We start from the raw sequence: 25,104 nt of genomic DNA on the forward strand, positions 1-25,104 counted from the left end.
TCTACTGTCTTAACTCTTCCACTCATTTATTTTTTCTTCATGCTTTAATCAGGTTACACCCTTGAAAACGTCTCATTTACTTTTTAAAAACAAATTTCATATTTTCAATTAAAGCAATGAACACTAATCCAAATGTAAAACACACATTTGGTTTCCACTTCCCTTCTCATTCCGCATGGGTCATTTCAATATTTTCTTTTCCAATACATATTCTAATTTTTCTCCCCATATTTTCACTTTCTCAGTTTTATATACCATTAATTGTTACTGCTGAATTTACTCTATTACTGTTAACTTTTCAATGTGTTTACAATAATTTTCCAGATAGTCTAATAGGCTACATAAGAGATGTTATAGTTTGAACTGATGTGGATTTTGGAGATGTTCTATGGCCCAGAGTCAGCAATATCCATAGCTGCCAAGTTATCCCTTATTTTAAGGGATTTTCCCTTATGCTGAATAGGCTTCCTCGCGAGAAAAGGGAAAACTTGGCAGCTATGAATATCAGGGATTTTGGATACAGTTGTTGTTGTTGTTTTTAATCTGACAAACCTAGAGGGTTCTTTATTCTCTTTTGATATTTATCATGAGTATACTTCATGCATATTCATCAGTGAATAAATATACCTGAAGCAGTCACTACAATCACGGGAATTTGTCTGCCTTAACCTCCTCCTATTGGCTTTGTCAAGACACCTTGTCATTCAATTGGCTCACATTTCTGCATTAATTGTAGATTTTTCCTAATGATCCAGAGAGAAAAATAGAACCCTTAAGTCATAAAGACATCCTGTCTCATTCTGAAAGGAGATCCCTCTGCTTAATTAACTTCATAAATTAGCTGTAGCTATAGCACCACCACTTTACCACCAAATGGAGGTAATATAATCTCTCTGATCCTTTCTGCCATTGTAATGGATCCCAACCATCAATTAACATGCCCTTGAGCCTTTCCATTTGGCAGCATTATGGTCGTGAGGAAGCTGATGTGCAGACAGAGTTGTCAAAGGAGTGCTAAGCTGTGAAATTATCAATAGCCTAAGAATTCTAGCAGGTTGCTTGTCTTTTTTTTCTGGTTATGCTCTATTTTTTTCACCCATGTTCTCATATTTAGAATCCCCCCTGATCCAACTGAAGCCTTTGAAGATGTGCCTACTTCAAGCCAAACATCTGTGGAAGGTGGCAGCATTGACAAGTGATGTTGATCAACTGCTTTTGAAGTGGACTGACTGGGAGTTATACTGTGTCCATGAGAGTACCATACCCAGAAAACACACACACAAATTAGCACACTTTACATTTTGAAGAATCGTTTATTTTATTTTTCTACATTTTATCCCCCTTCATCTCAAAAGTAGATGGAAGAGGCAGCATTTTTATTATAAATACATGCTCTTCATCCAGTGAGTTGATTTCAAGTTGATGATGGGGTGGGGGTGCAAGGGCAATCAAAAGGTGAAATAGCATCTCTCTCATCAGTGATTTTGTTTGCTTCCCAGTTACCTATCCACATTTGTTATATACACCTTCATAGACTTTGTGGTTTGGTTGGCTGTTAATATCTTTTAAGGATCTAATTACTAAACTTGTTCATTATATTGCTAGGTAGACCTACATTTTTGCCTCTTTTTCTTTTTCCAAGCATTGACTGTTGTAATTTTGAGTGAAGGAGTCAAGAATATGGGAAAGAAGATACAAACATTTATCAGTTGCACAGCTAACACTCAGGAAGATGGGCTCTTGGCTAAGGTGTAGGCATACAGAAGCACCAGTAACATAGAACTGGTGCACTGAGTGCCAGAACTAAAGGAAGAGGCCAGGAGGAGAGATAATATGAAGACTAATGTGTAGTCCTGTTTTTTATTCTCCCTTCCAAAACATGATCTGGTTTACAGAAAAAAAACTCCACTGAAAATCCTGGAACAATCACTGGTAAACCACTCTGACAGAAGGTTATGCCAATCTTGTTTTCAAGGTGTCCGCACATTGCTGGGGTATTAATGTTGGCTTCTGCCCAGCACATGAAAGCAGCTAGTTAAGATTACTGTGGCCATAATTCTCCAGGCACTTACTCTTGAGTGCTTCCATTTATTTTCATGAAACCTTTCACAACTTTTGTAACTACAAAGACAACTATGGGCAGCAAAGTAGCTGTTTTTAGGGTTGGGTTGTTGTTTTCTTAACATTTTTCTAGTTTAACAATACAGTTATGCACATTGATGATTGTGGGTTGTATCCCAATGTTAGTCATACTCTGAGTTCATCCATTAATGGACAGGACTAACTTGGGCCCATTTATTTAAGTGCGTCTGTTCTGAGTAGAACTTAGTTGGATACAGCATGGTATGTATGTTCATTGAATGCATTGTTAAAATAATTAAAAATTTGGAAGGGCTCACAGCTCAGGGATAGACCAGATGCTTTGCATGCAGAAGACCCCAGGTTCAATTTCAGTTAAGAGAATCTTGAAGAACAATCTTGGAAAATATCATCGTCTAAAACATTGAAGAGCTATTGGAGCAGACAGTAATGGATTGCCCTGAATATTTGATTACAACAGAAGGCTGAGATAGAAATCTGCTTAAATAAATGGATGGACCAACAGTGAAGCTTGCCATGAGACACCTTCTTTTGTTCACATGTGGTATATTGAGCAAAGTCACCTTGCCATTCAGTTCCTTCTTAATGATACTGGTATTTATTAGGTGGTGGCTTTGTGCGGTGTGAGAAACTCAGGTTTTGTTGTTGTGTGTCCCCCCCCCCACTCTACCCACAGGTTGTTCTCAGGGGTTAGGGAAGCCTCTGGAGAAGTATGAAGTATGGTGTGAACAGCTACAATGTGTGTGTAGGGCGTGTTGTTGCTGAATAATGCCAGATCCCACAGAAACAGGTGCTTTCTGCTGGTGAGGCCACCACTGGATACAACCCTTAATCTTTTCTTCAGTGGGGATTTTTTTCCTGCTGCATTTTTAATGATTTTCTATATTAATGTTATATTCTTTTATTTCTGTGAGCCACCCAGATAACAGATGTTATTAAGCAGATTATACAAATCTAGTAAGTATAATACCTGAATCATAGGAGGATATCTCACCAAATAAAGTTATGCCACTGCTTCAAAGGACCCTGTAGGAGCTATCCTTATTAATCAGTTTTTAAACATCCCCTTTTTGCTTTTTTTGTTCTTGATGAGAGTATAGAACAGCACTCTCTCCAGGAAGTAATCAACCTTGACACTTTGCATTTTGTACGTACAGACATATTTTGCCATCTTTTTCCTTTGTAGAAAATGTACACTTGTGTGTATATGATAGTAAAGAACCCTCCTCTCTAGTCACAGCGTAGGCTTAGAAATCAATAGCAATGTAGCCTTTGAAACCCCTCCATCTCTGACTATGGATCTGTATATGCCCCCATGATGGTGCAGAAAACTTACAAAATATATCCTCCATAAAATAAGTTATCTTTAGGAACTGTGAAAGTTCTTAATAAGCAGCATACTTGAATTTGTGTTCCACAGAGGCTGTGTTTCCTCACAAACATTTAGGACAGCATTTTGTGCTTTTTAGCAATTATGTCCCTGGCAAGTTAGTAATGTAGCTTCTTCTGGCTCAGCATGAATGCACAGAATACTTTGCCAGTTTTTCATTGTCTTAATAGCTGTTGCTGTGGGAGATGCTCTTGCTGCTTTCATTTCCCAGTTGGTGTCAGAAGGGCACCCTGAGAATGGGGAGGGCAATTTGGTTTGATTCAGAGGAAAAAAGCTACCCAAGAATGAGACTGCCTTCCTCTTCTGTCTCTGATAAGGAGCACAGGACTTTCCTGTGTAACAGAAGTACGGTAGAAATCACCTGTGACGCTACATTTGTTATCTCTGTTCACTTCATTTCATTATGTTATTTACTGTTTATGTTGCACTCTATTAAAATAATAACTGAAGTGGCTTATAATAATAAAATAACACATGAAAATGAAAAAATAAGACATTATTAACAAAATATTCATAAGGGACAACATAACTAAAACTTGAAAATAGCAGGTTACTGATTAAAAGCTAGCCTATATTTTTATATTAAAAAGTTTTTACTATCCGTCAAAGACAGATTTGCCTGCAGAGTGCAACTGGGCAGCCTAAATCCTGAAAGATTTAGGTTATTCTGAATGTGTTCTTAACATTTAGGCCAAAAGCAGGCCCTCCTCCTTAAGTATAGATCAGTCCTGTTCCACCATCACATTTGAGGCTTTTCAATAATAATAATGATAATAATAATAATAATAATAATAATAATAATAATAATAATAATAATAACAACAACAACAATATATTATTTATACTCTGCCCATCTGGCTGAGTTTCCCCAGCCACTCTGGGCGGCTTCCAACAGAACAGAAGATTGAAATGCAATACAGTAATCTATTAAACATTAAACGCTTCCCTAAACAGGGCGGCCTTCAGAGGTCTTCTAAAAGTCTGGTAGTTGTTTTTCTCTTTGACATCTGGTGGGAGGGCGTTCCACAGGGCGGGTGCCACTACCGAGAAGTATTATTATTATTATTATTATTATTATTATTATTATTCTACTGCCCTTCATCAGAAGATCTCAGGACAGTTCACAAGATAGAAATACATGCTTCCCTGTTGCATGTTAATTCCAAACACCAGCAGTTTTGCTTTACTATTTTGCCATTGACTTGTACAGCTGTGGGTTACTTGTGTTACCATCTGTACTTTCTGTATTTCCTTTCCTTCTCACCTCACTGTTTACAGTCCCCATCACTATATGTATATATATACACACCTGTAACTCAGGGTAGCACTTCATACATCTGATGAAATGGATTTCTTTAGTTTGTGAAAGCCTATCCTCTAATAAATTTGTTAGTCTTTAAGGTGCCATATGAAATTTTTGTTGTTTTTTGCTACAACAGACTAACATGGCTTTATTCCTCTGGAAATCATCTCTGATTTGTTTGCTTGGGAACCATAGGCTGTGATGTACATGAGCCTGTTCTAAAGCCGTGGGATATTTTGGGCTGCTGACTCATCGTATTCCCTCTTCACAGTGTTTGCCATTTGTGAGAGATTAATGTCCTAACTCAACAAATCTAATTTTAGCTGGGGTTTTTTTGTTTCCTGCTTTTGGCATCTTTGTGTCAAAAGTAATCTTTCATATCTGTCTTCCCACTCTGCTTCACATAAGAAGTATCTCCTGCAACAACAGATAGGAAAGTGAGACTGGACTCCATATGCTTTATATTCCTTTTTCTTTCTTTCTTTTTATGTAGGTAAAGTAAAACTATACACCATTGTCTAAATGTAAGCAATGTGCTTTTGTCACTTCCATGGTTGGGAGAATATTTATTCCAAATAAACAGTGTTTAATAAAAATATATCCTAAAGCCATGCTTAACTGGTCAGTTTCCTTTCGCATAATAGGATACAAAACGGATGGTATAAATATAGCATTGCATTGTTAAGTTTAAGAAGGAGAAATAATATATCACACTAAATTATAGTCATGTAACCAAAATTTCCAAGTCATGTTACAACTTTTTAAAACCCCCCCCCCCCCCATTTTTGGAAGTTGAAAAAATCAACACTCCCTGCTATCATGTTTATCAAGACAGCTCAGAGGGCAGTACTTTATATCTATATCTATAGCTATCTATATCTATATATAAACACATTTAGTTTGATAAGATGGCTAAGCAGCAGTTCACCAGATTGTATATTGCAAATTTATAATCCATATTAGCCTGCCAAATGGTAAGGAGAATTTTACCACATAAGCACCCCTGCTCAGGAATTAAAGGGAAAAAAGGACTGGTCCCATTTCCCTCACAATACATAGCCACCTTACCAAGCACATCCACTGTCCTAAATTGCCTCTCAATCAGTTCCCACCTATAGCCACCCATTCTTGTAAAACTACACACAGTACACAATAAATTTACCAGTCTAGACTTTCATATAATTAAGTATCTAATTAACTTTAGAAGGTAGTGCTTTGCTTTAAAAATTGTGAAATGTATAGTTCTGTTGTTCCAGATGCATCTGTCACATGTTGTCTCATAAATCCTGTACAGCACATGCGTACCATAGAATTGTCCACCAGATAAGATCATGCTGTTTGCCAAAACTTCAAACTGTCAACCTTAATAGGACGCCTACGAGATCCCAGACTAAACCTCTGTAAGTGGACTAGCATAGAGAGGGAGTTCCTGGCAAGCATGAGCTTCTCCAGTCACTGAAGTGCTGGAACAGCTCCATGTGCATAACGCTTGTCCTACTTTACAGGGCTCTGTATAAGGATGACTGATATAATATATGTGAAAATCCAAGGGAAATGTGCTATAAATTTATATGTTTTTATCCTTGTTCCTGACCAGTTTGCTTGGTTAAATAATCACAGAGAGAACTTCATTCATTCTGCTTCTTAAAATCAGATTGTCTACCTTACATGAGTACAGGTTTCTCTCTAGTATTCTCTGGATCAAGGTGGTAATGAGAAACAGCTGAAAAGCCTCACTTGCTCCCCATAATCCTTAGCATGGTTAGGTTTATACACTAAGCTTGGGAGTTCCCTACTAGCCTTATCTGCCCTTTGAGCTAATAATATAGGTTAAGACTCTAAACTGGACCAGCAAGTATTTTTTCCCCTCCAGGACATTTTAGAGCCAACAAATTTGTCACTTTAACTTGTCTTGCAACTGTTGTCAGGAGGAGGCCGCCTGTCTTCAAAGGCTCCTCTCCCAGTAATGTACCCATTTCTGCCTTTGTGGCAGCCCCTCCCTGTTGTTGTTGCTCTATGTTGTGTAGGCCTCAGTGCAACTAGCCCCCTCCCGCAATATCCTTCCTGTCCAAGGAACAGAGAAACATACCAGTAGATACTTCAGCTTATAAATGAAATTAAGGTAGAAGCAGAAAGGCCATTGCGTTCTCATTTGATAAAGGGGATGTGCACTTGAGTGGAAATGTTATGTTCTTTCCATTAGAGGGCAGAAATAGGCTTCTATAGCTATGTGTGCATGCCTTACGTGCTCTCTACCTTTGGTATCTTATGGGAAAGGATGGTGTGGCCCATAGGATACACTGAGATTAAAACAACTATGCAGTTACTCATGTCCAGGCACTGCACAGAATGTGCAGGTCTCTTATTTACTTTGGACTTTTAAAAGTGCCGATGTGTTCAGTGCTAAGTTCAAGTAAGCCAATGGCTATTGGAGGGTGTGTGCGTATGTGTGTCTTTTTAAAACAATTTAAAAAAATCAGAATCTTATCACCAAATTTTAATATGACATCTATTTCCCCCCATAATGTCTTTTTTTTTGATAAGATAATAGCCAAAGGAAATATTCTTTACAGAAACACCCCTGAAGTGTATTTCTCTGACTTTGATTCCGGTGACAATTCAAATGCACTAACGTAGGGTTGTTTTTTAATGGAAGAGCTTTGTACTCATACCAGATGCTGGAGAAGTGAACCATTTGGATTAGGGCTATTTGCCGTCACATCTTGCTTGTTGTGGCTTCCCTGGAGGCGTCTGGTTGAGCCACTGTGGGGAAAACAGGATGTTGTGCTACATGGGCCTTTTGTCTGATCCAGCAGGGTTCTAAGTAAAAAGATTATTCCTGAACATAATGAGAATTTCCACTCTCAAAGGGTTCTGTTTGCATATTCACTCAATATGCTTCAACACTGTCACAGTTAATCTAATTTGACTTTGGTCAGTCACTGTCCCAGAAAACACAGTTATCTCGTGTATGTATATATATATACACGGTATATGTTCTCTACTTCTCATAAATTGCACAATCAGGTTTGTGTCATACACACACACACACACACACACACACACCTAAAAGCAATTAAGTACTATATTTTAAAAACTGCACCTGTGATCCAAACCTACCCTAGTAAACGTGCTGACTTTCATTTCTCTTGGAATATGAAATTAGCAAAGTATTCAGGCGAATGGGGTCACAGATGCATTGGTACATTGGTACACATGAAAAAGGAAAGGAGTAGAATACGGGACAATAGCCAGGAATCACCCAGACCAGTCACAGCAAGCCCTTGTGCTTTTTCAGTGACAATGTCGAAGCACAAACAGTGACACAAAACCAGAGGCATGCAGTGCAGACTTGCACACTCTTTGTCAGTTCCACATCAGCGGCAGATCAAAGCTGAGGTAGACATAGTCATAATCTGAAAAAGTTAACTTGCACATGAATTCCTGAGGACTTGTTTACACATCATGTTTCTACAGGATTACGTGTACTTCTAGGAAGCACACACATAGGTTGGTTCATTCTTCAAAGTAAAGAGGTTGCAGACTTTGCATTTTTAAGTGATGTTGTTTATTCTTATTCACTGATGAGAATGTGCCTTAGTATTGCAAGAAAATGAACTTATCAGTGCAGTGAATCTGTGACTCATAACTTCCCCAAAGTGTATGTACCCACCTGTTTTCTTTTGGTGGGATCAAGGACACAGTTCCTCCCACAAGCTATTTGGGTGCTGGTGTTCTAGCCAAGGGTGGTCCACTCCACCTAACTATAATGCAGATGAGGATGCCCATGCTACAATCATCCTACAGCTCATGGAGACTATGGAACATTGCTGGCATGGCATTCATTCTCTCACACTTTGGCGTCATTTTTTCACATTATAGCACTTCTTTTTTTTTTAATGGTCGGGGCAACATATATTAAAAAGCACTTGTTATTTCTGCCTTCTGCAAAAGACTCAATTCCTTCCCTGAGTTATCTGGCATCATGTGCAGAGGACTTGCTGTAGGAGAGGGTTCTTCATCTCCAGAAACTTGTATAGCTTTGTGTGTCCTCTGCAGCCCCACACACCCTCCTGACCTTCTCTCAAACACTCTATGTACGTGAGAGAACTCGGGGGAGAGGATCTTGTTTCATTTCCCTTTTGTAGGAAGCAGAAGCAGTGTGATTCTCATGCATTGATCTGCTAATCATAAAACCAGTAGCCCTGTGTTCTCTGCAGTTTACAAATAACGGGCGCCCTGGCAAGAGGATTTGTGAAACCCTGTCCTTGTAGTTAAGCAGCTCAATACACAACGTGAAGCATGGGCCAACTTGCTATGTAGATGTGTCTCTAACCTGCTGCTAATTACACATCACAAAGCAAAGGATCCTGGACAGGAGTCAATGTCTCATTATGTTGGAGGGAATTGTTATTTTTCCCCCACTATGCTCACTTCTCATAAATATACACTGCTACAGTTGTACAGTCATACCTTGGTTTAAGTACGCCTCGGTTTGAGTATTTTCAGTTTAAGTACTCCACGGACCTGTCTGGAACGGATTAATCCACTTTCCATTACTTTCAATGGGAAAGTTCGCTTCAGGTTAAGTACACTTCAGGTTAAGTACAGACTTCCGGAACCAATTACACTCATACCTCGGGTTAAGTACGCTTCAGGTTGAGTACTCCGCGGACCCGTCTGGAACAGATTAATCCACTTTCCATTACTTTCAATTGGAAAGTTTGCTTCAGGTTAAGTTCACTTCAGGGTAAGTACGCTTCAGGTTAAGTACAGACTTCCGGAACCAATTGTGTTTGTAAACCGAGGTACCACTGTATACTGTTCTGTGAGTTAACAGTTTAGAAATAAGTGAGCTCTACTTGGTTTTAACTAAGACTGAGCTTAAATGTCCTCATCTTCAAAGCCTTATCTGTAGGCCACAAAGACTCCCCATCCCATAAACCACAGTTATATTTAGATATAATTTCTATACTGATTTATATTTTTGGGAATATCTCTATGCAGACTGCAGCAGATCTTAAGGCATCATAAACACAGCATTATAAAATATCGAAACATTGCAGATGAAAATCAAATTTGCAAAATTCAGTCAAGATCCACATTTAAAGCGGTATAATTAGCAAAGAAACAATATCCTCTTGAACATAATTCTAGTTACAGGTAGGTAGCCGTGTTGGTCTGAGTCGAAGCAAAATCAAAAAAATTCCTTCAGTAGCACCTTAAAGACCAACTAAGTTTTTATTTTGGTATGAGCTTTCGTGTGCATGCACACTTCGTCAGATACACTGAAACAGAATCCACCAGACCCTTATGTATATTCAGAGGGTGGGGGTGATGGGAATGGGTGACATATTGCTAAGTCTTTCTGGCTGTGGTTAACTTATTTGTTCAAACCGGGGAAAATACTTTTTTTAAAAAAAGGTGTCAGAGCAGCAGTTTATTGGGACTGTGAAGACTTTCTGTAAGAAACAAAAGACGTAGACATTTGGGGAAATATTTTTGTCACCCCTTCACATTAAGTGTTTGTGAAAATTCAGTGCAGTGTTCATCCCCCCACTACCTTTTGTCTACATTATATTTGTATAAAACAAATATTAAGGCTGCCTAGAATAAACCCAGACAGTTGCAGCCAAAAAAACAACAACAAAACTCAACAACTGACCTCCATTAAAAACTGTTCTAATCTGGTCAAGAATGTTGTCTTTGTGCCAAATTATGATGTTGATTCTTATGATGGGGATATTTTCCCACAAGAAAATTGGAATGAAGCCACCAGCTCCTTATACACGACCCACTGTGGGTTTTCTTGTCTTGTCTTTTTTTTTTTTTTTTTTTGGACTCCAATGTAGGACACATGAATCTGATGTAATATTGGAAACAATGGCAACACATTGGCTTCCAGTTCTTAAGAAATGCAAGCAAAATGATGCCCAGGCAGTTGGGAGTGAAGCAATGCCATTACTTACATTGCAAGTATTTTGTAGAAAACTATGGACAAAATTCTGGCTTCATTTCATAGAATCATAGAATCATAGAATTGGAAGAGACCACAAGGGCCATCCAGTCCAACCACCTGCCTAGCAGGAAACACCATCAAAGCATTCTTGACATATGGCTGTCAAGCCTCCGCTAAGAGCATTTGAAGCTCTTGGGAAATCTGTCTTTGAATTTTACTCCCAAGTGTTACCAAATTTGAGGGGAATGGGTTTCCAGTGCAAGTAAATATGTTAATATTACTGGGCTTCTTGGGAAGGTGGGGCATGGTATAAATTAAATCATACATTTGCTCAAGAGACAGTACATCTGATTGGATGTAGCCACACATTACTGAAAAAGCCATCAGCATATCTAGTTTTTGTTTTCTAGCATTTTGTGCTCCATGCTCGATAACCATTTTGTTTCTTCTTTGTTTGTGCAGTCATTAGTCTCATTTGCCCACACTGCCATTCAATTCAGTTGGATCCCCTTGGATTGTGTTTACAAGCACTCATGAAGTGATCACACCAGTAAGGTCATCATAGCCACTACAATTAAATGGCAGCTTGTCACAAATGAGGTCGATGCCTGTGAGGACAAAACGAGAGGAGGGAAATTGCACTGAAAAAGAAAATAGCAATGAAACAATGCAGAATAGTTGGGTATTGAAACACATTTTAACAGTCAAAAAGCCAACATGCAGTGAAGGTAAGTAGGCTTGACCTAGACATATCTGCAACTATCTTCCTAAGGAAACAAAATATAGTTTTGCCAAGAAGTGTGGTGGAGTCTCCTTCTTCGGAGGTCTTTAAGCAGAGGCTTGACAGCCATATGTCAAGAATGCTTTGATGGTGTTTCCTGCTTGGCAGGGGGTTGGACTGGATTGCCCTTGTGGTCTCTTCCAACTCTATGATTCTATGATTCTAGTTTATATATAGTGAAGGGCGGTGGGAAAGGGTGATTGACCAATTGTAGTCGTTAACAGCCGTCAACAGCTATCAGTCAGTCAATCACAGCAGCAGTTTATTAGGACTTTCCCACCACCCTTCTGAGTAATACCCCTCCCCACCCTCTCACTATATATAAGTGTCTGGTGACTTCTGTTTCAGTGTATCTGAAGACGTGTGCATGCTCACGAAAGCTCATACCAATGACAAACTTAGTTGGTCTCTAAGGTGCTGCTGGAAGGATTTTTTTTATTTTGTTTCGACTACGTCAGACCAACACGGCTACCTACCTGTGTCTTCCTAGGGATTAGGCTTCCCACCCAGATTTGGTTCTCAGTGAATGGCTTGTCAACAACTGGCACACCTAGTGAGTGCTTGTGGTGATGTGGAGATACGCTGGAGACTCATTTTCTTAGAAATCTGGTACATGTGTCCTGCTTAGCCCTGGATGCAATTTTAGTTACCATATAGTAAGATGTAGCCCTTACTGTGAGTAAATGAGAATTCCAGCATTGGTTTGGTTACTGATCTTCATGTACAGAAGGAAAGTTGGCTGAATGGTAATGTGTGAATGTGTGGCTGTGCTCTGTGAATACAGAAAGTTGCATTATTCCCTCAACATAATAATGATTCTATACAGTAGAAAAATCCAAGGGTTTGAAAAGGGGAAAATATCTTAATTATATACTTTAACCATAATATGTTTCTAAGTAACTGTATATTTTCCTGTGATAATAATTTTTTTCGGTTAAACTATTCGGACTTAAATAACTATTCAGACTTAAATAGCTTATTTACATATTGCTTTCACAGCGATGTATTTGAATACAGGCCAAACCAAAAGCTGTGATAAGCAAAAGACTGCAGTTTCTGGCCTCTGTTAACAGGGATGTGCAATATTTGTAAATTTCTGTTTGTCATTTGTTTTTGTTTTTTAAATAAACTTTCTTAAATTTATTATCAGCTGGTGACAATAATCAACTGGAAGTGCACCTTAAATTATTGCGTTAATATGTGCTTTGCAGTGCTGACTTCCCATAAACTTTACTTCCTGGTAGCTTTCTCAACACAGCCAGCTAGAACAACTAGAAGGTTAACTCTAATCAAATGCCTTTGTGGCATTCGGGAGGGGCAAACTCTTCCTCCATCTTCACACTATGGCACGTATCTTCCTTGCAAACCTGTAGTAAAACTTAGGTTCTCGACTAGCCTTCACCAACTTTGTGCCCTCCAGGGATTGGGACTAAGTACTCAATTTTCCCTAACAAACAGCCATGCTGAGGATGATGGGAGTTGTAGACCAATGGCACTTGTAGAGCTACATTCCTGCTGCACTTGAATATCCATATGGAAAATGCACAAACTGTTTTGTGGGGAAAGACCTTCCAACTCAAACACCTATGAACTGATTCCATGATCACTGCCTGGAGCTGATGAGAGGGCTCTAGGTTGAGGAAGTGTATGTGCCAACCAGTGATTTGGAGTGCTAGCTTCCCCAATTTTTTTTAAAAGGTTTCTAATTGCCCAGTCAGATTATTTGGTAGATCTTCAACAGCATGACAGCATGCTTTTTTTGCCTCCTTTTTCTATTGGAGCTCTAGCATTATAAACCACAAGTATGTAGCAACACTGTAAAATTATCTGAATTCAGTACAGTGCACAATCTCTGTCTTCGGTTCTAACAGTGAAAGAAAATACTGCGTTTCTCTTCCTTGTAGGAGCTTAATCACTCTACCAGTATGTGCTGTAAACCAATCTCACATTATGTGAGAAAAATCAAAGAGCTTAAATGATACTGATACCCAAAGAACTCAATATATTATGTTGGTGCCTGATTTAATGCCAATAAAGCAAACTTATTTTCAAGAAGCAACAAAACATTTCTTTGTATGCTGGAAGGCCACTAGCCTAAGGAGTAAATACCGGTACATTTTTCTTATTCATATTCACTTCTCCATGCACCAGGAGAAGGGCTAGCCACACGCATTGGTAGAGCACAGGCTTCATATGCAGATCTAATCCCCAGCATTGCCAGGTCAGGCTGGAGAAAACCGCTGTGAAGAAACACTGGAAAGCTGCTGACACTCCATGCTGTTCTCGGCGGGCTAATGATATGACTTCGTGTTAGACAGTTCTCTGTTTTCCCATGTTCAGCACTGTTTAACACCCGATTCTCTGAGAATTTCTACAATTAATTTCAGAATGAGGTATATACAGCTCCTTCCACTTCGTGTTACTTTTTTCGCCTTTGCAAGTAAACCACACCCATGAGTAATTCTGGCCAGAAAAGCAAGACCAGTTGCACAGTTCCATTCAACTCCAAGTAAGGAAAATCTTCATCCAAATGCTTGTCATAATAGACTGACTGAAAAAAAGCTTTTTATGCAGCTCCTGTAATAGAAGACCATTCTGTATACTTTGTCTTATATATATTATCCATACACTCTGAAAAGAAGTAGACATAGGCGGGCATGCCAAATGGATGGTACTGTGTGTGTGTGAAAGATAACATTTCTGAGTATTTTTTTAACCTTTTATTTAAAGGGAAAATGTTCCCCACTTTCACCTTTCACAAACATTTCACACATCTTTTCATCATGAAAAGGTGGAAGCCAGGTTTGTCTTTTTCTGGCATGATCTTTCTAATTGATCTGTTTATCCTTGTGTCCCTCAGCAGGGAATTTGCAAGGCCCATATACAAGCTACAATTCAACTGGTGTGTTTTCCATAGAATAAAAATAAATGGTGTGTTATCGTACATAATTGTCCCCTGTGTGTGGTTTATCTGCAAGGGAAAAAGATAGCACAGATGAGTAGTAGCAGCAGGAAACCATATTTAGACCATACTGAGCATGTGCAGCAGTCTTTACAAAATTCTGAAATCCAAATTGAATGAATGACAGGAAACTAATCCATTGGTGCTGCTCTTCAACCAGAACCAGGTAATTCAGACCCCCCCCCAAGTGGGGTGATATGTTTAAGAGAAGGGGACTTCAAAAATTTCTTCACAACATTCTGGCCATTAGTGACAAGCAGTCTTAGTTACTTGGATGTTACCCATATTATCCTCAACTGCAAACTGATGGTACTGTAGTAGATTGGTCCTTATTGGAACCTCCTAAACTAGGTTTAAACCACTGGGCCTCTTAGGCTTGCCGATCAGAAGGTTGGCAGTTCGAATCCCCACGACGGGGTGAGCTCCCATTGTTCGGTCCCTGCTCCTGCCAACCTAGCAGTTCAAAAGCATATCAAGTGCAAGTAGATAAATAGGTACCGCTCCGGCGGGAAGGTAAACGGCATTTCCGTGTGCTGCTCTGGTTTGCCAGAAGCGGTTTAGTCATGCTGGCCACATGACCTGGAAGCTGTCTGCGGACAAACGCCGGCTCCCTCGGCCAGTAAAGCAAGATGAGCGCCACAACCCCAGAGCCGTCCACGACTGGACTTAACAGTCAGGGGTCCCTTTACCTTTTAAACTTGGTTTCTAGTGGTAATTATAATTATAATGCCCCGCCCATCTGACTGGGTTGCCCCAGCCACTCTGGGCAGCTCCCAACAAAACAAAGTGAGACATCAAACATTAAAAGGGGCTGCCTTCAGACATCTTCTAAAAGTCAGGTAGTTATTTATCTCCTTGATGTCTGACGGGATTGCATTACACAGGGTAACCCTCTGCCTGGTTCCCTGTAACCTCACTTCTCGCAGTGAGGGAACTGCTAGAAGGGCCTCAGAGCTGGACTTCCATGTCCGGGCTGAATGGTGGGGTGGAGACACTCCTTCAGGTATACTGGGCCGAGGCCGTTTAGGCTTTAAAGGTCAGCACCAACACTTGGAATTGTCCTCAGAAAAGTACTGGGAGCCAATGAAGATCCTTTAGGACCGGTGGTAGATATCTGCACTGAGAGAAATTTGCTAAGCTGTGTACTGAAGTGATAAGTGTATTTAGAAAATGTACTCAAATATGTGCCTTTTTTCTTCTATATGAGAAGCCCACTATACTATCTAAACTGGATAATCAAAGAAGACAGTCTACTACTGCTGGTTGCCATGAGGGAGAGAGGGAGGACCAAAGTGGCAGGCAGCTTGGGATGGTGCGGGTACAGCAGTGGGATACAGTATCAAGTGATCTTGACACTCCGCCTGCACCGTGCCGAGCTCTCTACTGCCTTGCTCCCCCCTTCTTTCAGTAACCGGCAGCAGTGCATAGCTTTGGGAAGCAAGGTCAGCAACACAGGCCTGCTCATTGCTACTGACGGAGGGCATGTTAAATGTACTTTTTATTAACACCATCTCAGTGGAAATTCAGTTTTTCATTTCTACATGATTTATTGTGGGGGCAGGGTGGCAGGTTTTGTTTTTTGTTTTTGTCTTGTCTTACTAGCATTCCATATGGAGTGGAAGAGGCAGCACACCTTCCTTGCCATCCTTTTAACAGTATGCTCCCTTGGCTTTCTAGCATGCTCATTTACTCCTAAATGTAAACAGGATATCATTTTTCACGATGCACACACATAGCACCAGAACAAACTGAAACAAAAGTTGTGGGCATTAGTTGTTTGGAAATGTTGTTAGTTGTTTGGAAATATTAAAACGTAAGCAGCTGTATGCAGTGAGGTGGCCTCTGTAGTTTGGAATACTATTACTGAATGAGGCAAGGTAAGGTAAGGTTTGTCATTGCCAGCCAGGTAATGACAAACCAGGTGTAATGGGGAGGCGTGGCTGTGTGCACAGGTGTTTGCATGTGGATAAACAAACCTCCAGTCTTGGAACAATTTTCCAGAGTTCCCAACATTTCCATTTGTACTTTCCTCTGATGCTACAAAAATTTCCCAAGCACCTTAAGTGTGTGTACCTGTCTGTGTTGTGGTTTCCTGTGTCTTGATGAGTTATCCGGTTCTGTCTTGCAGCCCTCAGAATCCAAGTCCAACGTCACCCCTTTCACCGTCCTGGCCTATGTTCTCCGCACCATCCAGCCCTATGCCCACCTCCTCTACGTCCAGCGACTCATCCCCCATCAGGTCTGTTGCAGGTTTGAGGGTTTTGTTTTGCTCAATTAAGTTGCCACTGCTGCTATCATATTTTATGTTTACAAGCTTTTTTTCCCCTACGTTGCTTCCTCACTGCAGCCCAGCTTGTTTTAGTTACCAGATTGTCACAATCCCTCAGCTGCCATCAGGCATCAGAAAAGGAAACTTTTAAACATTCCATGACCTCCAGAGGAGTGATTGGTTGAGTGATCTAAGCACTGTCAACCTTAGCTTTCTTCTTAACGCAGCTTTGGAGAATCCCCTTTAGTTGTGTTTGACTTTGTTTTATATTTGCCAAATTGCTGGAATTGCTTGATACTGACTAAAACCATCTCTGCAGTAGGTAAGCTTTCATTTCCATTCCCCAAATATGAATAGTTTCAGATAAAAAATGCATTATATCTCTTTTAAACCTGACATTTAACTACAGTCCAGTTCTCCTTTTTTCAGATTCAGTTGTGTCAGTGAGAATAGAGGGTTTCGGAGGCAGTGAGGTTGTGACATTTATGAGAACTGGAACATTTAATATGGGTAAATATATACCAACCATTTACAGACATTCAAAAACTAATTGACCTCTTAAAATTCAGGCCCATTCAGCCAAAGAATGGATATAGTTGCAAAAGACCAATAGTATTACAGTCTTCATTTATTTCCAAGAGTGGTCCTATACATGTCTACTGAGTTCTGTGGGGCTTACTCCCAGGTAAGTAAGTACAGAATGGCAGCCACAAATGTTTGCCCAGCATTGGTTCCCAGGACTTGGACTATCTTTATGTGAGATAGTGTCCTCTTCTCATTTACAAGCTAACCTTATATTTCAACAACAGTTGGGTAGCCCATGCTAGAAACATGGTTTACTAATTATTTCCATTGGCTGCAGTTTTTCTAGCAGTTTTAATCCAGCAATATACTCAAGGAGAATTTTTCAGGTGTACAAAATGCACAGGAGAAAGCATCCCACCCCCAATTTTAAAAAATTGTGCAAAACAGTCCAGAGGAAGGGAATCCCAAGTTGCAAATGAACCTGGGTCCTGATCCACTTTGGGGGACAACTGCAGAAAATGCAAGAGCAATCACAAGGACAAACTCAGCTAATGCATGGTCTCCATGATGGCAAGATGTGTGCCTTGATTAAGATGCCTGCATCCATGCATTAGTTTACTCTGCACAGCGCAGGTGGCGCTTTGGTCTAAACCACTGAGCCTAGGGCTTGCTGATCAGAAGGTCGGCGGTTCAAATCCCCGCGACGGGGTGAGCTCCCGTTGTTCGTCCCTGATCCTGCCAACCTAGCAGTTCGAAAGCACGTCAAATGCAAGTAGATAAATAGGTACCGCTCCGGCCGGAAGGTAAACGGCGTTTCCGCGCACTGCTCCAGTTCGCCAGAAGCAGCTTAGTCATGCTGGCCACATGACCCAGAAGCGGTCTGTGGACAAATGCCAGCTCCCTCGGCCTATAGGGCAAGATAAGCGCGCAACCCCAGAGTCGTCCGCAACTGGACCTAATGGTCAGGGGTACCTTTACCTTTACCTTTACTAGGAACATTTTTCTCTTTTTCAAATCAATACAAGCAAGCACCACTTCTGGAGCTGTGTTACTAATTCTTACATGACAGATGAGATGAACCAGCGAATAAACACATGTGAAAGTTACATAGAGCAGAAATGTACGAATCCATCCAACCCTATATTGATTAGCTTCCACTCAACAAGTTGAGCCCAAAGTAGGTTTGATTCTTTGAGCTTGTTTGTATATTATATTCAAAATATATTTTGTTATATAGCTTGCTTAGCTTACATTGACAATACAGTGGTGCCTCGCTTAACGAATGCCCTGCTTAACGAAATTTCCGCTTAACGAAAGGATTTTTCGAGCGGAGGTTGCCTCGCTAGACGAATTCGTTTTACGAAAAATTCATCTAGCGAATCACGGTTTCCCATAGGAATGCATTGAAATTCAATTAATGTGTTCCTATGGGCAAAAAAAAAAATATCAAAAAAAATTCAATGCATTCCTATGGGATTAGCTAGACGAATTTTTCATTATAAGAAAAGACCCGTGGAACGAATTAAATTCGTCTAGCGAGGCACCACTGTAACTGGAGTTAAAACCCCTTTACTAAGTGGCATAGCGTAGGGTTCATGATCATGAAGTTACACTGGACAGAAAACAGTTTTCTTTACAAGTAACCGTGGCAGGATGCTCTGTGACAGCGATGGAAATCCACATACAATGTGTATCGTGTGTCTGCCACCTGTGTAAAAATTGTTACAGTACTTGCTTGTGGTGCTGTAATGTGTATCTAGGATTCATTCTGAAACCTGATTTCAGTATCTGTTCTTCTGAGAATGTGCAGGATGCAATTGACTACTAAGCAACCACAGATATATCTTTGGATCAGGGACAGAACTTCTGGGCAGCCTTGGTGCCTGGTACTGTATTGGTCAAAGGAAATTCATTGCTGTATGTAACCTTGAAATGGCAACACCCGTCCTTACTCTGGAACACAATATGATGAAGACTTCTGCATTCCTTCAGATGTTTGCTAAGCAGTGAAGTTAACATGATGTCTTAAAATTCTTCAGGGTTAACCTTGAGTAGGAGCTCTATGCAATCAGCTAATAACCTTGTTCTTTTTCCTTATCTCTCTCTCTCTCTCTCGCTTGCTTTTTACAGGGATGCATGCTAGACATTATAGTTTATTAACAGGGCACAGAAAAGACACATGCATTCTGGCCAGGGTATGGTAATTTTAATTGGAAGCCACTCACAAGCCTTAAATCTGCAAATTTAAATACCCCTACAAGGTGGCTATGTCACATTTTAGTTTTGATACAATGCTGCGTGTAGTGTAACAAAATCAGAATTGCTGTCATTATGAGTCTGGGGTGTGTGCACACACAAGGGAATCTCTCACTCTTCCCATAAACTGTACAAGGTCACATGGGCAAAACTCGACTGAGTGCTTTTCTGGCCATGTGCCATGCTCAGAGGCAGAAATTAAAAAAAGAAGAAGCAGCTTGATCAGAAATATCTAGGGCTCATTAATGCCCTTGGTAATCCAGGCTGGGCTATGAAGGGCACTGCAGCAGGAAAGGGAGGGCATTGCAGCACCATACACTGAGATAACAGCAAAGAAAAGAAACCAGTAAAAAAAAAAAGAACAAGGCAGTGGCAATTTATTGTTCAAAGCTGTTCTTGTAACTTGTATTAATTACCAATTAATGAACGGTCTTCCCCTGTGGACCCCCACCCTGCCGGCTTTGCTTCCCATCTCCCTAAACTGTGTTTAATGTCTCTGTGGAGTTCCCCTTCTCATTTGTTTTCGTTCCTGCGGGTGTTCTACAAATCCAGACAGACCACTTGACCCAACATGTTGGTTTCATGGAGCACATAAGCCATAATTGGTCATAGTGACTTAAGTAAAATGTTGTATTCTGAACATTTTTGGGGAGGGACCCTTCATGCAAGACTCTTGAATGCAAGGTTCGTATTAATTAATTTCCACACACAAACATATTGCAATAGAAATGTTTTCAGGTGTTATGTTTTCCCATTATTCATTGAATCCATCTGAATGCAAAATATTGCTTTTGATTATCATATTCCTGTTAATGTGGTCTTCAAACAGGAATCCTAAATTGAATGTAAGACTTTTGTTGTTGCCAAGGTGTGGTGAGTACGATTCAATTAGAGATTTTGTGGGATGAGGAAAAATTCTAAATAAGTGTGTCTTGTTCCTGGTCTCAAAGCTTTGAACAGGAAACAAGTAGGAAGCCTGCAATTGTCACAATCTCTTTACATAACTAAATGTTTTCCTTGGAAATGTTTTTAGTAAAGTGCCTCCTTCTGAAATTGCCTCCTTGTGAATTCTATACCCAGTTGTGAGGCACTGAATGATTTGGTCCTAGTCATTAAGTAGTGCTGGGTGGGTTGGTCTTCCATTCATTAGGTTTGGATTTACAGACTTTGTAACGATCACTGGGTATGTTCAGTGTGTAGCTTTCTGTTCCTACCATTCATTCACACTAATATATTTTTACTCTGCTGTTATGCCATATGCTAGAGTGATTGTGTGCATTAAATGTCAGTTTTTATATCTAATCAATGGGAAACTGCAGCAGTTGAATTTAACTCTCTTAACCATCTTGATAATGTTTACAAAGATAAAGGATCACTAATTAGTGCCAGAAAAAGACTAGGATTTTTTCATAGTTTAATCTCAATTTAGACAAGAACCAAACAAGATGTGTTGTTAACATACACTTCTTCTTTTTTAAAGCATCCACTAGTGGTGATAATTATTGTGATCACAGCAGGGAAGGAGGGAGAATTTAACCATATTCTCAGATGACAATCTTGCCTGAAAGATATTATTTGCATTAGGAGATCCCCCATTGGCCTTCCTTCTAGTTGAAACACTTGATAGATGATTAGATGGAGGTTCTGCTTAACTACAGTTAATATGCAATAATCGTTGGCTGCTTTAACAAACTTCCATTGTAGATCTCCTGATCTGGAATGGAATGAAACTTCTCTACCATTTTCTGACATTAATTATGCTGCTGTCCAGGTGATCTGTTTTTCCCTGTATGCATTTGTCAGCAGAGGATGTTCAAAGACTGTAAAGTCGCTCAAATTTAACAAATGTGCTTTTTGCTAATGGGGAAAAAATGCTGTGTTAACACAGTCAGTCAGGCATATGGCTAATCTGCAAGGAGGAAAAAAAATAAATATGAGAAACCAGTGGAAGGATTTGTGTGTATCCAAATTCCAGACCAAAAGGTTTTTCAATGAATTTTTTTTTTGGGGGGGGGGAGTATGGGACATTTGTCAGTCCAAAAAAACTAATAAAATCAATCCAACCTAATAATGATGATGATGCCTCTGAGCTCTCTGGTGGATTACATTACTTGCTGTTTAGCTGTCCAGTTGTCCTTTAAAATGCAGATTAATCATACTGGTGAATGCCCTCTAAGCAAAAGGACATTTAATGCTTTGGGTTTTAAGGTCTCTCTAAAGTGACTGAGAAAGCAGGGCTTAAAGGCCTCTTCTTAAAAGGTGTCACCTTCTGCTAGTTTCCAGTTACAGTTAGGAAGCTGCCATAGCTCTACCAATCAGAGTGCCTCACCTAGGCTCCATCTCTTTCACTCAAGCTTTTTTGACTGGGTGAAATCCAAGAATTGTCACAGCAGCAACAGTTGACTGCTGCAGGACCAGGAGCTTTGTTGGGGAAAATGTGTCTCATTCTGCCACTCTTCCCCAGAGGCAAAGAGATCACTCATGGGGCAGCATGTCCAGGGCTTACTAGCAGCTGCCACTCCAGTTTGATGGTGCTTTATTTCTCAAGCCTCTGTAACATGTGAGTAGGCAGGACTGTGGTTTGTGGCATGGAGGTTCCACTGCAGGTAAATCACTATAGGAAAGGCTTCCTCGGGGTTGGAAATTTGCATTGTACTGTTCAAGCAGATGGGAGCCTTGGAACTGAGCTAGAGAGAAAAATTACCAACGAAACCTCAGTTCAAATGATTTACAATGCCAAGGAAAGATTGCTAGCAGAGTTTGGTTACGTCAGCCTCAACCAGGAGCCAGGCCTCTGGATTATGTTTCTTATCAGAAACTCACACACAAAGTTTTTCCAGCTGACTCTTTAGAGTTGATTCATTTTCTCTGCCTATAATTCTTTTTTTCTTTTAAATGCCCATCACTCCCTGACATAGTATTGCTCATTCCATTGGGCAACCATGGGCTTCCCTTGGTCCCAAATGCAGCAGTTAATGTTGAAATAATCCAAAATAACGAAACTTGGTTTTGGAGAGGAAATGTTACATCCCTCCCCCCCCCTCTCTCTCTTCCTCTAAATATGCTTGCTGTTATCTTGAATATTATTCCTTTTATCTTTCCCTTGACCTGTGTTTCCTCTTTTCCTCCACATTTTGCCATCTGGCAGTTTTGATCCACGTTTCAAGGATTCTTCAGGAGAAAATACTTTAGAAATTCTCAAGTCTGCACACACACACACAAAACATGTCAAACCTTCCTGCGTGCTGATTCTTTTGTTATTATTTTTGCAGTTCTCCATTCCGCAGAGCCAGAGCACTCTATGCTTGCAAAGCAGAGCACGACTCAGAACTCTCCTTCACTGCAGGCACCATATTTGATAATGGTGAGTATCCATGTGTGGCCAGTCCTACATAATACAAAGAAGAGTGAATGGTGATTTCTCAAGAGAGAAGGCTTGTGTTTCCCACTGAGTAATCTTAAGACTTCATCCTGTTACAAATGGTGATACAGACTACATCTTTCTGACCGCCTGATGTTTACTAATTGGGAACATATGGGCTAAAATCTATATGTTGCACACCAGTTTGTGCATCTTTGGGGTTGCAAAGGTAAATACTCAATTGAACCCAATGAGGAGAGAGAGCTGCTGGCATAGGGCAGTTATGGTGGGAAAATGAGGAATAATTAACAGGAGAAAACATGGCTAATTTCTGGATGTTGAAATTTGCAAAACTCTATTCAACCACATAAGTATTTGGCTGTATTTCTAACTGCAGGTTGTCAGTTCAGTTACTATTGAAGAGATTTCAGTTGGATTGATAATAATATACTAGAAATACCAGCCCAGTTCATTCAACATGGGTACGTTAGCAGTGTCATCTTTATCCATACCTGCTAATGGGTCAGTTGGTCAGGAGTAAAAGACTCACTGAAAATTACCAAATGGCAGGTGGACAAACCTGTGAGTTTGAGGACAGAGACTCTTAACAGGTTTAAGTGAGGAAGAGTGGGAGAGAAGAAGTGGCCATAATTTACCATTTTTTCAAAAACGAAAGATGCTGAAGAAGAGAATAAATCTATTTATAAGACTGCAAGCTTCAGATAGAATTCTTGGAACTTTCTGCTGATTAGTAGCCTGCTCTCTCCTGGCTCTTAGGCATACAGAAAAGCAGAACAAATGGAGAAAGGCTGTTTATATTGAACAAACAGTGGTTGCTAGATAAAAATCAGCTGGGCCACACTGAGAGACAACTTGCATAATATTCACTAGATTCAGATAGGTTGTTGTGTACACAGAATGAGGTCCGCTCAGCGCAATGGGACTTTCCCCCCTCTTCTGTCCCCATGCCTCCTAAATATGCTGTGAAAGGTTGGGGGAAACCCAGAACAGGTTGGGGGATGAGAGGAGAATGAGTCTTCTTGTGCTAATGGATCTTATTCCGTGCCTAGTTACCTCACTTAGGACTATGTTGCAGTCGACCTACTGAATGTGACCAAGTGCATTTTATAATTGCTGCATTAAGAGAAAACACTTTAAAAATAGTTTTTAACAAGACAAATATCATGTCAAATGAAGCACATTTTTTATTTGCCATACTTTTTCAACTTGGAGCTATAATCGTGCGTGAGAGTTAGCAAGTCAAACTAGCTATGTTAGTCTGCTTCTCATTAGTCAAACTGACCGTATGTAGCAAAAGTATGGTCTATGAGAATCCCGTCTCTGGCCCGGAGAAAAGCAGCCAATTGCTCACCTTTTTCACATTCAGTTGTAACAGTGGTTCGTTATTTCATGCTCTTTTATTCATTTGCTCAAATCATCATGCGTAGGAGTACCTTTCCCTCCCTAGGTTCCTTAATAATAATAATAATAATAGCTACATTTGCATGTAGAACGACAATTTGCCAACTACAGAGTTGATTAACTTACATCTCTAATTTTTGCAAAAGTTATTAACTGTATAACACCAGTGAAGTATTTGGAAACCTCCTTATCTTTTTAATGCAGTGAAAGGTGCAACAGAATTTCCTTCCATTCTTTCAGTTCAGTTTTATTTATTTATTTAAGCCTGCCATATGATCACAGCAAAGATGGGCAGACTATTTAGTGTTGCTTCCCGCGTTTAAATAACTCTGTAGGGGGCTGTATACTTTATACTGTATATTTTATTGTTGGAGAGGCGGTTTATAAATGTCAGCATTGAGGGCCTTTCAGCACTTATCATTTATAGTTGATGCCCCCCCGTTTTTGGCATGCTGCCAATTAACATGGTCATTATTCAGCTAGTATAATGTAACAAACAAATGTTGTTGTTGTTTTTTCATTTGTGTGGCATCCCAGTTTCTGAGTAGGAGGGGTTGGAGGTGGTTTGAGAGACATCAGGGTCATGCCACACCCCTACAATGAATGGGAACTTCCAGTTTGTGAGGTGAATTCAGGGTAAAGATATGGCAGATAGAGATGGTGGTACTGTCCATGGCAGCAACCATTAGCTGCAGGGGAAAAAATCATCATAATAGTAAGGTTTTCCATAGCTCAGGCAAACATGTAGTTCTTCTTAATCTTCTATACTCCAACAA

General features: G+C 40.1%; 1 protein-coding gene across 3 annotated transcripts in view; it reads left to right on the top strand.

Moving 5' to 3' along the window:
- The window catches only part of ARHGAP26 (Rho GTPase activating protein 26), a 210,016-nt gene that overhangs the window by 179,926 nt on the left and 4,986 nt on the right, over positions 1-25,104 (top strand). For 2 of the 3 annotated variants that reach the window (XM_060271691.1, XM_035105360.2), the window contains exons 21-22: positions 16,624-16,734; positions 22,818-22,909. In XM_060271691.1, coding sequence (XP_060127674.1) covers positions 16,624-16,734; positions 22,818-22,909 — 203 coding nt within the window. Of the gene's footprint in view, positions 1-1,114; positions 5,401-16,623; positions 16,735-22,817; positions 22,910-25,104 lie in introns of those variants that run through there. The other variant, XM_060271692.1, reaches the window with a different exon arrangement.

Source organism: Zootoca vivipara, chromosome 2 (assembly GCF_963506605.1).
Source record: "Zootoca vivipara chromosome 2, rZooViv1.1, whole genome shotgun sequence".
Taxonomy (NCBI): Eukaryota; Metazoa; Chordata; class Lepidosauria; order Squamata; family Lacertidae; genus Zootoca; species Zootoca vivipara.